General features: G+C 38.5%; 1 protein-coding gene across 1 annotated transcript in view; it reads right to left on the bottom strand.

The window, feature by feature from the left end:
• Positions 1-5,223: 5,223 nt before the first annotated feature.
• The window catches only part of ATRNL1 (attractin like 1), a 474,279-nt gene continuing 462,173 nt past the window's right edge, over positions 5,224-17,329 (bottom strand). Inside the window, 1 exon segment of the mRNA XM_054690388.1 lies at positions 5,224-14,060. Within this exon segment, the coding sequence (XP_054546363.1) occupies positions 13,936-14,060 (125 nt within the window). The 3' untranslated portion in view covers positions 5,224-13,935.

Consider the following 17,329-nt stretch of genomic DNA (forward strand, 5'->3'; position numbering starts at 1 on the left):
TAAGTGTAACTTAAGCTACTTTAAATAAAATCCCAGACAAATAGACATAAATACCTATTTTTCTTGCTGAATTGTTTGAATTCCCCCACTGATAGCCGACTTAATTATGCAATATCTTAGCAACACACAAACATCTGTGATTTTATTGCAAAGCATATTTGAAAGGCAGAGATTTCAGTGTCCTTTGTGGCTTCAGGAACATGACGGATCTTATTGAGGTTAAGGAGTAGAGATAGAAAGAAGGAAAAATAATTTATTCAGATGTTATGGAATTCAAAATATGTCAAACAATCAGGAGAAAAACTTGGGACATCTCCTAATGCAGATGCTAAGGTCTATACTGCCTTTTAAGAAATAAATCTTAAGAGAGTCATGGCTTCCTTTGAGACATGATCCCAGGATGCCTGTAGCACTAATTGGCCATAAAACTTTAAACCCAGATGGTTCCTAACTTGCTTGACAACTACTCTGTCTACTACCCTGTCCCCCTGTTTTCTGAGTCAGCACACTCACTCTTAGAGGAGCCTGAATCTTGGAGACATGTCACTCCCCTCAAACATGATACCCTTAAGGCTCATCATTACAGGAAATAAAACAAAAACAAAACTTGTCACAGAGTTTAAGGATTGTCAGGGGATTAGTCAGGCCCAGCACAGAGCTGCACAATTAATTTTTCAAGTTGTTATGGAACTCCGCCAGCTAGTTACCTAGAATTTGCATGTTTCTAAGCCACACTTGATGGAGAAATATCACTCATGTTGTCTCTGAATGGAGAAAGATTCCTCTTCACTATAAATGTACAGTAATTGTGATAATTTCTTCTGGAAGTTGGCTGCTGCTAACATTTCCAGTGCTCTTTTTAGGAGGCTAGAGTACATGAACATTTCTGTCTCTGTCCACTAACAGCTCTTTTTATAGAATCTTTTGATGCCAAAATAACTTATGAATTCTCTACATCTTGTTTCATCTTCTGAGTAGAAAGAATGTGTTTCATAAAGTCCCTTTAGAGGCGATGAAGTTTCAACACATAGCTGAAACAATGAAGTCACAATATGTTGTCCTTTGGATAGAAATTAAGCTTCACTGAGAGATAAAATAAGGGTTTAGTATGTTGGTGGTGGTACATAAAGAATACTCACTCAAAATATGTAGCATTCAAAGGACCTCTGTTAGAAAAGATAAAGAAAATGTGAGAGAAGCCAACAAAACCCTTTTCTTCCCACATGCTATCATGTCAGACCAGAATGTAATCAAAGTAGTCCAAAATTACAGAATGAAACCTTTGACCTTGTAAATGTCACTCCTAGGAAGATCTGTGTGCCATTTTAAGGACATGTATTTTTTGTGCAACTGAACTAACTGGATGGGTTCAAACACAGCCTGCTTAGTGCTGATTTCATAAAAACCTAATGCACAGTAACTCAAGTAAGAACAATAATGTCGACACCAGGCAAGGATTCAGAACCTGTATATACCGAGACAGGCACTCATTAGACAGATGAGATAACTGAGGCTGAAAAAAAAAAAGGTAACCCCAAGTCTCATGAACATGCTCTCACTGAAACCACGTGCCAGTCCTGTTACTGTGGGATCTGTGTAAAGACAAGATTTCAAGTCTAGTTTTAATGATAGCAACACTAAAGATCTAGGAAAGAATTTTAATGCCTCTCCTAGCAACCTGTAATGAGATTTGATCTATATAAACCAAAAGCACCTATTAAAAGCTGTACTTTATGTTCCAGGAGCTAAGAATCTCGGGGGGGGGGGGAACTGGGTTAAGTAACAGTATAAGGCAGAACCTGGCAAAGAGAGGGTTGCTCAGCAAAGGGTGTGGGGAGGTAGAGGGGTGTGGAGTACCTGACTCTAACCAAATGGATGGATGAATGAGTCCCTCCAAGGGCCCTGACCATTGTTCTGATGACTTTTGCATTGGGTTTCGATGAATATTCCAACTACAGTCTAGAGCTTTGTAAATCCCAGCAAAGTGGAATACTGACAATACATTCACATCAAGATGTAACTTGTAATTGCAAAGTCTCTTTCGATTAGAGGACTAGCACTTTGGGGACCCAATGATGGAATATGACACAATTAGGTCTGAAGCCAGCATATGAACACACACGATCATTGTGTGATTAACGTGGCTTATTCACAGGCATCTGAAAGTCTGAGATGGTGTGGAGTTGGATAGAGTTAGAGCTTTTCTTTACATGGGAGAACCATGATAATGCCCAAAGGATAGATTGCTCCTTAGAAAAGGGAAACTCTCTTGCATTAAATGTATCTGTCATTAAGAAGCAGAGCGAGGGATGCTGGTTAGGGTTTCTGATGCCATTTTGCCTGTCATCAAGAGCTATGTGCTATTTAATCACCACTGGGCTTGGGGAAGCAGCATGATGTGGAAGATTCTCTCTCATACCTGCCACCTGAACTAAAGCAGATTAATGCTCTAAACCTCAGCTTTCTCATCTGGAAAGTAGGATTTTTATATTCTTCTCTTGCTGTAGGAGTATTCAACACCATGCTTCATGCCTAGCACAGAGTAAGTGCTATTATTTGAACTTTCATAAGATATAGTTTAAAACAGGATCATTTTCAAGCATTTGATTCCATGCCTGCTGATTAATTTTTAAGGGCAATTAAATAACCATTTATACCTTTACAGTATACAAGAGCCCAGTTCTCTTGGTCCCCAAACTGCCTTATGCTATGGGAGTCAGAGAAAGCTCACAGCATTGATAGAACCAAAGCAAATCACAATTGAACTTATCACACTGTGTGATAATTATACAGTTGAGAGATTCACTGGGCCAAATCCTAGCTCAATGATGCAGTTATGCCATATGCCAGGGTGAGCTGAACAAATGAGGTCAGCCTGTGTAGTGGGTGGGCACTTGCCCCAGATAGAGGCTCTATGAATGGACTTCCCTCTGAACCTCTAGATAAGCAATTTTAGAACCACTACAAAGAAAAGTTCTAAGGAAAAAGAATTGGGTCCTTAAGTAGAGTTCCCCAAACCAGTCTGTTGCATTATTTGGAGCCCTTATTAAAATTACAGATGCCTGATAGAGCCCCAAATCATTCCTATTATTGACTGGGCTGGGAAACATCATCCTGGTTTAGTTTCATATAGGGCAATTTGGTTTCCAGCATCACCCATTAGCACAGGTGTATGAACTAGATCATTTTTTCATTCAAAAGTTTGTTTTCAAGCATATGTAATTACAGCAGCCCTCCAGGGGATCTCCATGATTAAATTACAGACACTTAGGCCATCCCTCTGTCCAAGTTCACCACTTGGTTACTGACCAAAGTGGTCCAGAAATTCACCCAGAGGCTACTTCAAGACATGCAAAGCCTGCCCACTTTCTGGCAGAGAACTAGTGACCTGGAGTAGATGAAGAACACAATCATTGCTCAGTGCTACAGTCACACAATGGCCACCTCCTTCTGATAGATTATTTGTACTAGGAATTCTCCAAGTGAGGTCACCAGCCGTAGTCTGAGAACCCACTAGAATATTCTTAGAGAATCAGAAACTCTAGGAGCAGGCCCTAACCATTGTTTTTAATAAACTCCTGATAATGACCTGATCTTTGAAAACCACAAGTTAAAAAAAAGTTCATTTTCCCACTTATTTCAATACAGGTTTCTTCCACTATCTGAAAGTAGGACGTTCCTCTTTGGTATGAATTGGTAGGTTGTTTTTGAGGGTCTGGGAATGCTCAAGGAATTTTTCCTATAAGTTAATGGTGATAGCGTTGCCAGACCCACAACCACACTGAAAAGGAATCTTCTAATTTGGGATAGCAGGGAACCAAAGAGTATTTACCTAGTTAGCTCTCTCAACCATTTCTTGAGATTTTCTATGTTGTATTTATGGGAGGAAAAACATTCCACCTCATTTTCACATGATTGACATTCCTGAAAATTAGCCTTGATTTTACAATACCAGAATGAGTTGATCAGAAGCTGATTATTAGGGGGAAAAGGCAGCTGATTATTAGGGGGAAAAGGCAGCACTACTTTGAGTATTTATGTTCATAAGACATAGTCACTCACTGAAGTTGTTTTTTTACACAAAGGGTGCAATCATACTGTAATGCCTCTTAAGCTGCAACTACTGTGAGGCTTCTATGTCTGTGTACATAGTACAATTTCATTTAGCAGATCAAATTATGCACAGCCACTTCATGACAATTTTAAGCCTATTTTTAATGTTTCAAACCTGGATACTCTGTATGATATTATAAATGATGGATATAAGTCAGACCCACAGAATGGACAACACCAAGAATGGACACTAAACTTTGGACTTTGGATGATTATGATGTGTCAATGTAGGTTCATCCGTGGTAACAAATTCTGATGGGTGATATTTGCTAATGGGGAGGCAGGGGATAAATAATAAATTTCTCTAGCTTCTTGTCAATATTTTTGTGAACCTAAAGCTACTATAAAACATAAAGTCTTAACAAGAAAAAGAAAAATTTCAATCTAATGCATATTTATACATTATTTTGCATAAATATATGTAAATATACTGTTACATGTTTTGCTAGGCATATGTAAATATACTATTATATTTACATGTTGTACATTTAGAAGTATATATCTATAATAAGGGTATTAGGTATGCACAGTTATATATATATATTTGCTATATATAGGGAGAAATAAAGGTCGAGTACAAATAGATATTAAATGGAAGTCCATTATACATATACACAAATATATAAAGAAAATTTTTGTTATATAATACAGAATACTCTGTTTAATAATTCTCTCATTGTTTCATAAAACTCAAAAGGCACAGTTAAATGAAAAGGAATGGAAAGTGCATGATGGATGCATCCCTCATAGCATTTAAATCTCTTCTACTTGATTAAAAATTCCTAGTTCCTCTTCACTGAATTGTTTAGAGTTTTTGAGCAGCCTCTGCCCTGATTAAAACAAATTAGCATCAAAGATCCCCTGTTGAATGAGAAATCATTAATTGAGAAACATGCAATGCTCCTTAATTACCTTTAGAACAGTGAGAGAACAAATAATCTTAGGTTCCAGAGGGGCCTGCCTTCCCTGCACCGTGGACTCATTTCGTGTAGCTGCTGGAATAAAACTCAAGTTGCAAACACTGTTGGGGAATATCAATGCAAGCTTCAGTAAACACACTGTAGCTTGTTTATCTAAGAGAAAAATATCTAGATAATGACTAACAGGAAGAGAGGCAAATGTTTTAGTTTATTATTTTGTTGAGAGCTTTAAAAGTGTTTACATATGCCAATAAAGATTGAGAAATAATGCGAGCTGTTCTTTCTTTCTGATACAGATTTTAATGCTTTGTGTAAAACACTTTATTTATGTAATTACCTGATACAATTTCAGATGCTTATATACAGATGAGTAACTATATCATTTAGCAGTGGAACAGCAAGTGCCAGTGTTAAACTTCACAAAATGCAGTTGCAAATGGAAACTCAACTTGTGATACGGCACAGAAATGATTCACCCCTTTTCACATCCATGGTTATGATGCTTCTGTAGGTCAGAGAGATGGGATGCCTCCATTCCCCTTCAAAATCTAGAAAACACTGAATAATAACCTATGGAAATATCATTAGGAAATCAAAGTGTCACAGGTGTCATGACAATATAAAGAAAATCAGCCGAGGATCATAAACAATGCCATCTGGACAGCCTCCTGGTAACAGCGGTAAGGGAGTGAAGCTGAGGTTCTGAAAACTCTCTATTTCTCACAAGCATGCTGTAAGAAAGGAAGGAAGAAGTATTCTCATTTTTCTGCATGGTGTAAATAAAGCATGGTAAGGCTTAGTCATCCGGCTGAGGATAGAATCTTGGTTTTATGCTAGTTTTCCAGTCCTATTTGACCATGGAGCATGTAGTCTTAACAATATTTGAAAAAAATCATAGAATTCATTCATGACTTATATTTCCTTAGATATTTTTGATTCACTGTATAGTTTACAAACTGGTCTGTGAACATAAAGCATAAAATACCCAAACAAGGCTGCCATTTCCGATTGACATAGTGTGGTTACGGCCCAATTTCAGAAATTTGCATTTAATTTTTAGTAAAAGGAGTGACTTATTGTGGAATTAAATGTTATGCCAAAAGTCATTGATTTATTTTTGCATAGTAAAGGGGTACGGGCCAGTGTGCAAGGGTGGGGTGGGGGTGAGAGGATTCACTAGTGACAGAGCAGGGAACAGAACAGGCAGACTGACTGAAATACACTGCTGATGGGAGCAGTGGGCAAGACAGGAGAGGTCTGTTGTGCCGTGTGGGTTAGCTCCCCAGCTGGAGATCAAAATCATGTCATGTTGGTGGTAATGTAGAGACTTAACCCCTTTGTCACCAGGGAGGCCCAGTCATAGTAGACTTCAAACTCTGTAGGAATTGCTAATCATTACTCTCTTACATTCCACTATGGTGATAAACTTCATATTGACATAATTTTTGCAAATAATGTAAATGATCTCTTAGAGTCTACTTCATAAGTGCAATATCAAGAATATCTACACAAAGTAATTTGGAGAGAGAGAGAGAAAAAGAGAGAGAGAGAATTGCTCATTAACTGTATTAATGCAGTATGGGAGGGTATACGCATGGTTATAATATTTTGCAACACTAGAAAAATTGTTCTTGCTTTTCCCCAAGAGGTTCTAAACTATGTGCTTTCTTTGGATGGTCCACATTAGGGCAAAAAAATAATTACTGATTCATGAATGTGCAAAACCTACCTGGTACATGTATACTATCAAAATAAGAACTATTAATAAAATGTCAACTACATAACCACTTTCTGGATATTGTTTAGAAAAGATACTGCCTTCTGAGAAACAAAAGGATGCTATTGGGTAGTTTTCACTTACAGAAAGGCCATTTCTTTTAACAGCCAACACGATTGAATTTTACATTGGAGGGTCAAATTGGAGCTGTCACTTCTGAAACCAGCAAGGATTGGGCATAGGATACTCAGAATTCATTCCCTCCTCCAGCTAGATCATCTGCACATAAATGTTTGAGGACACCATAATCTTTTATCCTCACGGGGCAATGAGCTTCAAATGAACCTGGAGTTCTGACTCTCAGCAGGGAATAGTCTTGATAAGTAGACTTATCCTATTGGCCATTATCTATTTGTTTTGCAAGGTAATTCATTTTGGGTTGAAATCAAATTGTTTTAAGCTGAGTTGGTGTTTTTATTGGTGTCCTTCCAGCCAGCCTTCCCTTTTAAGTGCCACTGTATTTCAAACAAGCTGAACTAAAGGGAAAGATTACTGCTGCCAAAGTGCATGGTCCCAGGGGAATGGAGATGTGCAAAACCTAATTTATGTTATTTATTTATTTGTAAAGCATTGATAGAGTTATGTGAGTGTGAGTCTGCTGCAGGGGGAAAGGAGCTGACTAGTCAATGAAAGGTCAGGATAGATGTGTGTGGAAGGGAAAGTCAACACAATCTGTTAGTATTTGCTATAAAATTACTGTTTAAAGTAGAGGAAGGCAACACTTAAAATATGAAACAGGCATTGTAAAAAATCCTGAAAAGAGCAACTCTGAATGACCAGGTAATACATTTTGTTTCAAATGCAATTTAATTATCGGAGAACTTTGGCACATATATGGGCTTTAGTGTTAACATGAACAATAGTAACAACAACAAAAATCTAGGGAAAAATTGTTCAACTCACTCAATTTAGCCTTGAACCTTTCCATAGTAAAAAGAGAAAACATCTACTTCCCATTTCAACAAGGAAAACCCCTCATAAAACCGAGGTGAGGTCAGTGACCATTTTTTTTTTTTAAAGATTTATTTATGTATCTACACAAGCACTGGGCGCGGGAGGGCGAGAGAACTCACCAGAGCCAAAGCGGGGAACAGAACAGGCAGACTGATGAAATACACTGCTGAGGGGAGCAGCAGGCGTGTGGGACCCTTGCCGGCAGCCGGGGATCGAACTGGCGCTGCAGAGGCTGTGGGCAGCCTTGCAGCCCAGCGCTCAACTGCTGCGCCACCAGTGGAGACCCGGTCAGTGACCATTTTTATCCCAGTTTACCTAGCAATGGTTTAGACAACTCACCTAATGAATTAAAAAAAAAAAATGGCTTTGAGTTCATACTAAAACTCAAGTGTATCCTTACCCATGACCTGTTCTAAGGGAACTTATATATCACAGGAAAGCACCAAATTTAAAATATTTTTCAGCAACAGGGGCTGCAGAGGCACAAAGTACTGTTCCAAGAATTTGCTCACTAATACTATTTTCCTGGGTGGATTTTCTGGAGCAGGGATCTCATATCTAACCACGCACACAGCCAGTTTAGAGAAGCTTATGCACAAGCAGCTATCCTGCTGGAGGGAAAATTTCACTTCTGCCAAAAATAAAATTGGTCAAACATTTTGATGGTGTGTGGAAGAGTGTTTCTGCAGCTGTCTTTGTCGGGGCTGGTTTCTGAACAATTAGGACTACTTTACTAAGGGAGGGATGCACTTTAGCAAAGCTCATCCAAAGTGATGTTATAGTTTCATACTTAGGAAGTGATATACTACTACTTGCTGTTTAAAGTCCAACATAATTTCACTTGCTATGACTATGTCAGGCACTATAATGCTAAACAAGTAGGGAATCACATCAGAATTTGGAGGGGGAGTTGCCTGTTTATCAGAAAGAGCCAACACTTAAAGCTGAAAGGATGTCTTCCCCGGCCTGGGCTGCTCACAGGTGATTTCTATGGGAAGACCTCTTCAGGATGCAGAAAAGTCAGTTTTGAGCAGAAATATTCAGATTTCCTGATAGCAACTGATCCACCATCAAAAAGGTACAGAAGCAGTGCTTTTTGTTGTAAGAGAAAGGGACCCCAGGATTTAACTCTAAGCTCTACCTTCTTCACACACATCATCATCAGCGCCCTGTCCACATGATCTCCCTCCCTCTTTCTGAAAGCTACTGGGAGTTGCCAGTCAGGCTGGGCATGTTTCTCAAAGTAAAGTGGGCCAATCCACTGACTGATCCCGGCATCTTTTTTGGCTGTGACCTCTCTGAGGTGTGCCAGAGGAATGGTTGGGGATCACCATTCTGTCCCTGAGAGCACAGGTAGGGCTGACCTCAGTTGAGACCTCAGGTCAGGAGGGCCTACCTTTGCCCTAAGCTCCAGAGAGGTCACAGTGTGTGGTCCTTCTGGGGGGCTGGAGGAATAAAGGCTTCTAGATCCTCTTTGGCTGCGCCTTCTCACTAACACTTGACTGAGCCGCATTAGAAACACTGACATAGGCTGGGATTCAGAGAGCAACATGGGACCAATCCTCCCAGCTTGCCCCAAAACAAGCAGACTTCTCAGACTATTCCTCTGCTAGACCACAGCTGCACCAGGCTCAGAAATAGGACTGTTATTGCATGGAGAGCAATTTACATAAATACACCACACAGACTGGGCAGAGACCCTCAGTGATAGCTGGAATCCGGGCCACTGATGTTCTTGGGGGATTTGTCTTCCATTCTCAGGAATGTTCCAAGCTCCTAGCATGCCATTCAAAGAGGATGCGTAGAAAAGGCCAATAATTTATTTTTATCGGGTGAAGTGAGAAAGAAAAAAAATGTATTCTGAATTTGAAATTCAATAACACAAATTTTATCACCAAGTTTTAGATGGGGGAGGTTTCTACCAGGTGTTGGGGGCTTTTTCCACTGTGATCTTAAAAGGGTAAAGAAAAAAAAAGTAACAGAACTGCATTTGGCAGTGGATGTTGAAAGATTCGATGTTTTTATTTCAGTAATTAAATCCTTGATGAATAGCACACTCTATCATAAAATGTTGACTTTTTAAAGCAGGGTTGAACTTTTACACAATCTGTTTTAACACTGGCGCGCACACCTGTATACATATATACTGATAAGGTTCTCCTCTTCATTTAAAAAACTTGATAAAACTAACATGTTCTAAGTACACTGATGACAACGCTACTGTAACACCAACCAGATGGCTTGTATTCCTTGGAAAACTGTCCAAAGCATTTTGAATTAGTGATAACCTTATTATTTGAAGACATTCTTCTAACTGTAGATAAAGGCAACTCTTTGATCCAGCTTGGTTTCCCAAATTTGCTGAATCCTAAGACTCACTGCGGTGTTTATGAAACACAGGAATCTAATCCAGGTGCTTCTGAATCTTCATCTCCAGAGGTGACAGTGGAAACCTGCACTAAGCTGGTAATTCTGATGATCAACTAAGCTACAAACACCCTGGTAAAATGGCAAATGGACTTTGGAAGTTGATGACTTTTAAATGTGGGCAGAATTAGTTCACTGCATCACTTTAATTTTTAAAAACCCTTTATACAAAACACTTTTCAGAGCCTACTTTTAGGTTAAATGAAAAAAGATGGAGCATGATTAAGAACTAGATGGAAGGATTGAGCCCTTCTTGCTTGATTTGAATGTGAAAGGGACAATAAGGTTCCTGATTAAATGTCACGAAGCAGTAAAAACAAAGTAAATAAATAAACTGTGTCTATTTTGAAAGAGTCACAGCCCCTATATATCAACCCAAATAAATCAAAGTAGGTTTTTCTTTTTTTTAAAGAAATATCTATATCCTAGACATACAGGAACTTTGTCAAGATTTTCATAAAATCTTCATTTGGAAAACCTACCTGGCTTTTACCTATGGCAAAAAATGAGAAATGAATAGATGAGTTCATAGAACAATTGGTAACAAAAAAGAGACGGGGCCATGATTGTCACCACAGCTACACAGCCTTGAGACCAGTTCATCCGTTATCTTTTAGCCTCATGGCAGCTCTGCAAGGTGGTATCCTATCCTCATTGGTGGAAGATCTGAGGCTTCAAATGCTTCAGAGTTGCCCAGAAACAGCCCAAACCTGGTTCCAAAGTCTGTCCTCAGGCCCACCCACCGGCCCACATGCTAAACGACACTGGTCAAGGGCCAGTCACTTCTAACTGGAATCCAAAGAAAATGAGACATTAGGCAGTGTAGCAAGTACTGACTGCACATTTAAACATCCTATTTCAAGTTTTCCTATTAAACATAATACTATGGTATATAACATACATTTTCTTTCTATGTGTATAGTACGGTAGGTTTTCATTGAAAAGCAATTTTGAGAATCCCAATCCTCTTAAAATTTACTAGGCCAAGCTGCAAGCATGTGCATCTCTTTCAACAAGAATTCTCTAGTTGTCCAAATAGTGTTGTCCCCAGGCTAATTTTTAAAATACCATTCTATTTAACCAAAACTTTTCATACTTGAATGAATAGAAATCCTGAAATCTAAAGATTGTTTCAAAGTCATTCTAAACTGAAATGTATAGAATTTCATTATGAGAAATTTTCAAGAGAATCAGTCATTTTAGTGTAACTTCATGGAGAAAAGACGCTTATTTACTTGTGATTTGATTAAAAAAAAAAAAAGGAAGCATCCAAAGTTGAAGTGTTTGGGATGTAGGGAAAAGGAAAGTGACAGATTGAAAGTAATTATCCCTACGGTCTTTTCAATCCACTTTACCTGAGGGTGAAGAGTAGTATTGCGAGTTAAAAGCTTTGATAAGTCAAGAAGACAGTGCATAATTATCACGGAGTTAGCTATATTTGGCCCAGAAAGGTAGAGTATGACTTTAACTTAACATTGCCTTATATCCCATCATTCACTAAAACTCAGATTTTTAACTTAAAAGAAGCCAATGGGATTTGAGGTGGATGAAGTCTGAGAATGCTTTCGCAGCAATATGGTTTTCTTAGCTTCTCTAAAAATATAACTGAAGTGGATTTTACAAACAATGCTACATGGGCTGTATTTTTGTTATGTAAACGTTCTCTCCTGACAACTGTTAGAGAATTAAACAAATCGGGCAATCATTTTATTTTTTTAAATGATTATATTTTTATCATCATCAGTTTTGTCGATTTATTTTTCCAGGAGAAAAATCAACATGTAAGGGGTCCAAAAAAAAGAACCTAATAAAATGACTTGATTGTTTTTAGTAGATATTTACAAACTTCGTTCATTTTTTTTTTTGAGAGAAAAAATATCAAAGGAGGAAAAAACAGCCAGCTCCATTATCCCAAAGAACCCACAGGCTATAGATAAAAATCACTCTAAGAATTCGCCTTATTTTTAACGCATGGAAAATAGCAAAATTATCATGCCAACATAAGGAATAAGTACTCTAATTCATAAGTGCCTAATTATCAAAACAATGACATAGTCGCGATTAGATGCAACCTAGCAATCTTATATACGATGCAACTACATAGTGTATGATCATTCCTGTTATATATTACATTCCATCCTCCTCAAATTAAGCTGCCTATGTATAAGTGGCATCATGAAATTAACATTTACTATCACAAGAGTTGGATCCTGCTACCGCACGACTGCAGCATGCACGAAACTATGCGTTAGCTGTAAACAGTAAAGTGTCATCACCTTCCAGAAATCCAGAGAACATGGAAAGTACATATATAGTACTAAACATCAATTATATTTAAATGACTGTCATATTGAACAAAAGTGTATCGAATACAGCAGTTTGGGATAACTCGGTCGCTGCTCTCTACGCATATCCTTGTAGTGACCTTGAAATTAAGAAACTAAATTCCAAACAAGACTTGTTACTGCTACTCAGCTCTAGTGAACTGCTGTCAACATGAGGACACAAGTGATTCCGTGTTTCAGTGTGGAGGCTGTTTTCTATCCTTTTCCTTTTCTGCCCTAATTCAGATTTTTGAATTAAGAATATGATGAATGCAGGCAACAACTACATTTATTTTTAAACTGGAGACTTTCTTTGATGCCGATGTGTTCATGTTAGAAATAAGAATACCGGAGATGCTTGCCAGTAAATGCTCTTCTCTATTCCAAGAGAAGGAGTTGGCAGGAAGGTACCTGTTATATAATAATTTGGGAGGCGATGTCTCTGAAACACTTCTCATAGCATTTGTAAAAGGTAGATATAACCTAGCAGCTTGCAGAGGAAGGTCGAAATAAGTCGATCTGTTCTTTTAAGAATGCAGATGGATCGTTCAGGTCTGATCCAATGATTCCGAGGCAATTAAAAATTACCATGTTGGAGGAGAAGTTTGCACACTGTAAAATAACATTTCAGTTCTTTGCGCGTTGTGGTATCAGAGGCTGGTTTTTGGAAGGAAGGGGAAACCTGATGGCTGGACAGGCTTTTCCATGCTCTATCAGCTGTGATAATGAGTAAGGTAGTTGGCATGGGTGACAGGAATGTCCTCTTCACTCAGAATTCTAATACCCCTCCTGGGAAGTTGCACCATCCATTCATCCAATGGGCTCATTTTGGTCTGCATTCCAGTTAGGTGGAAAACTGTCACACTCTCAAACTTGTCCTATTGAACAAAAGTTTGGCCATGATATAGTCATGTGCAATATTGAAATACATCCTATTAAATCAAAATCTTGCTTTTACATTTACAGTGAGATAAAACAGCATTTAAAGTCATTGCAATTTGTCGCCTGTTCATATACAAGTATTTAAGTTTACGTAGGAGGCAAAAACTGTACAAGTCTCATCATTCAGGCATTATAAAATGTCTTTCTTTAAAGTCTGGGGATATAAACAGTTTGGTTTATATGAATTACATATTTTTCATCTGCATTAAGAAACAATATACATTTTTTTCCAGAGTATTTTAACGTTATCTACGATAAGCCTAAGATAGTCGTCAAAACTGACATTATGGCCTGCGACCATCAATCAACACTGTAACTTTTATAAAATTCACGAACATTCTTTGGCCACTTGGGTCACTTGCCCATTTGGAGGGAACTGTACTTGGGCCCTGGGACCAAGGAGACTTGTCTCCCTCAGAGCTGAGGCCATGAACCATCTTCAGGAAGCCATTTACAAAGTCAAACACACGGAATATCCTCAGACACAAGTTCCTTGACGTGTTGAGAGGTGGTGCTTTCGATTTCTCACTCCTGAAGCCTTCTCTTTACTATCTGAAGGCTTCTGTTGTGAAATATCTATTAGGGCACTGGCTATTGCAAGACCTGGAAGAAAAGAAAAGAGGCATTTAAATGCTTGTTGGACATTTCTCAGCTGCTGACGGAGGAGGCTTAGTGCCTTGCATTGGATGGTTTGACATTAGGTTGTGGAACACTTAGCTGTTTATTGGAAGTAGTCAAGTAGCTTCTTTTTACTTAAAGTGTTCCTAGCCTGGTCATACGAACTTGACACATGAAGAAGAACAAGGGCTCAAAAAAGTTCACTGACCGTGACTCTGGATGTTCAAATCCAGGTGTGACAACTTTTCACACTCACTAGTGAAATCTCCCTACACCTTCTATGTCCAAACACAAATTCACTCTGTATGGGCAAGGAATTTTCAGTGTTATTATTTAAAAGCAAAACAAAACCCTCAATGAATTAAGACTAAAAAAAAAAAAAGCACAGTTTTAGGTTTACAGAAAAATTGAACCAATATTTACAATGCAATTATTACTCAAGTCCAAGGATTTATTCTTGTGTTATAATTCTATGGGTTTTGACAAATGCATACTATCATATAGTCATTATTATTGCATCATACTGAACAGTTTCACTGCCTTAAAAATCCCCTGTGCTTTATTCATTTATCCCTCCTCTGCCTCTCCACCTCTGGTAACCACTGATCTTTTTAAATGTCTCTATAGTTTTGTCTTTTCCAGAATGCCATGTAGTTGGAATCAGAGAGAATGTAGCCTTTTCAGACTGTATTATCTCACTGTATTATATGCCTATAGGTTCCACCATATATTGTTTCTTGTTCAATGGCTTATTTCTTTTTATTGCTAAATAATATTTCATTGTCTGGATGCACAGTTTGTTTACCTCCTTCTCCACTGAAGGATATCTTCATTGCAATTTTTGAGAGTTATGAAAAAGGCTGTCATAACATCTATGTGCAATATTTGTGTGACATAGTCCTTAATTCACAAATGCCTAGGAAAAAGGTAGTAAGAACACATGGGTAAGACCGTGTTCTAGCTTTGTAAGAAAATGTCAAACTCTTCCCAAGTGGCTGTGCCATTTTGAATTCTCATCAGCAATAAATGAGGGTTCTTGTTGTGCCACACCTGCCCAGCACTTGTCGGTCTTAGATTTTAGTCATTCTCATAGTTGTATAGTTATATTTCATGGTTGTTTTAATTTGCAATTCCTTAGTAACACATGACATTGATTATCTTTCCATATGCTTATCTGTCACATGTATACCTTCTTAGTGAGGTGTCTATTCAGATTTTTGCCCACTTATTTTTGAAGTATGACTGCCATTATAGCATATTAGTTTCTGATATACAACATAATGGTTTGGTATTTATATTTTTGCACATTTTTAATTGAGTTATTGGCTTTCTTATTGCTGATTTTTAAGAATTTCCTTAAATTTTTAAGAATTTCCTTACTTGATAAGAGCAGGCATCTGAAATGATTTTTAAGGAAAAATGAATTTCCTTAAAAATGATTTTTCCTTAAAAATCATTTCTCCTTAAAAATCATTTCGGATGCCTGCTCTTATCAAGTAAGTATTTTGCAAAGATCTTCTCCCAGTCTGTGGTTGTCCTTTCATCCTCTTAAATTGTTTCTAAGAAAAAGTAAGACAGGGGCCTTTTTGGTGGTGCAGGTGGTTGAGTGCCGCGCTGTGAGGCTGTCGGCAGCCTCTGCAGCACGGGTTCAATCTTGGCCGGCCGGAGAGAAACCCACATGGCACAGCAGACCTCTCCTGTCTCCCCCACTGCTCCCCTCAGCAGTGTATTTCTTCAGTCTGCCTGTTCTGTTTCCGCTCTGTCTCTGGTGAATCCTCTTACCCTCCCGTGTATCTGGCCTGTACCCCGGTTCTTGTATAAAAATAAATAAATCTTAAAAAAAAAAAAAAAGAAAAAGTAAGACAGCACTGGAGGGAGAGAGTTGTGCTGTGAGCAAGTGAACATGGAAGAAAGACTATTCGTAGAATTTTAGCTGATAAATACCTTAAATATAAGAAAAGGACAGACCATAACATCAGACTAGCAATATAAAAGTAGGATCTCTAGCTATCAGAAGTAATTGAAATAATATTGTTTTGTTTCACTGGCTTTTCTGTTGATTGACAGGAATATCTGGTAAATATTCAGAGATTTAAAGACTTTCCTAAAGTTGGACAAGTACTGGCTTGGCTAGATACCCTGGTTTATCATGGCTGCACATGAATCATTTTCAGTTTCTGTTGACTCGTGTAATTCTTGGGTAAAACAAAATGTGCAAGTCATTGTCCTAAACCAAGAGCCCAGACAACCTGCTTTGTTTAAGACAAGGTCACCAAAGGACTTCTAGTTCATTGCCTTGCTCCAAAATCTTGGAGAACTGACTCTGAATTGAGCTAAACCGACCCCCAAGCCCTCTTGATATGCTGCTCTGAGGCAGGCCTTGCTTCATGATCTTATCCTATGGAAGTTGTCACTGAGTTTCTTTATTTCTGTGGGTCAACTTATTTTAACTAAGGCTCAAATATGACATGGCTAGAGGAGAACTCCAGAAGTTTATGAAGAGAGAGACATGGGCATCAAGAGAGGCAAAACTGATACAAACAAGCGTGACTAGCCTCGTGCAGGGTTCTGAACATGAAGAGAGAAATGGGCTCAAGGGGTCTCACAGTCCCAAAAGGTCCAGGAGGGGGGTCCTGCTGCAAACCACTGGGCTCCCTTGAAAAAGAGCCTGATGAAGGGAAATGCAAATCAAAACTACCATGAGATACCATCTTACACCAGTGAGATTGGCACATATTAAAAAAACTAGCAACAACAAATGTTGGCGAGGGTGTGGAGAAAAAGGAACTCTCCTGCACTGTTGGTGGGAGTGCAAACTGGTCCAACCACTATGGAGAGCTGTGTGCAGATTTCTTGACCTACTAAACATAGAGCTTCCATAGGATCCAGCAATTCCACTCCTAGGTATTTACCCAAAGGACACAGAAACATCAATTCCAAAGAACACCTGCATCCCTATGTTTATAGCAGCACTGTTTACAATAGCTAAGCTTTGGAAACAGCCCAAATGCCCAAAATAGATGACTGGATCAAGAAGATGTGGTACATATACACCATGGAATATTATTCAGCATTCAAAAAAGATAAACACATGCCATTTGCAGCAACATGGATGGCGCCGGGAGGGATCATGCTCAGCGAAATAAGCCAGAAAGAAAAAGAAAAATACCGGATGGTCTCACTCATAGCAGGAATCTAGAAAACTTAAATAAGAGACCAGGAAAATGAATAACTATAAGAAAGTGAAAATCAAA

The sequence above is a fragment of the Talpa occidentalis genome, unplaced genomic scaffold (genome assembly GCF_014898055.3).
Source record: "Talpa occidentalis isolate TD23 unplaced genomic scaffold, MPIMG_talOcc4v2.1 talOcc4.8, whole genome shotgun sequence".
Taxonomy (NCBI): Eukaryota; Metazoa; Chordata; class Mammalia; order Eulipotyphla; family Talpidae; genus Talpa; species Talpa occidentalis.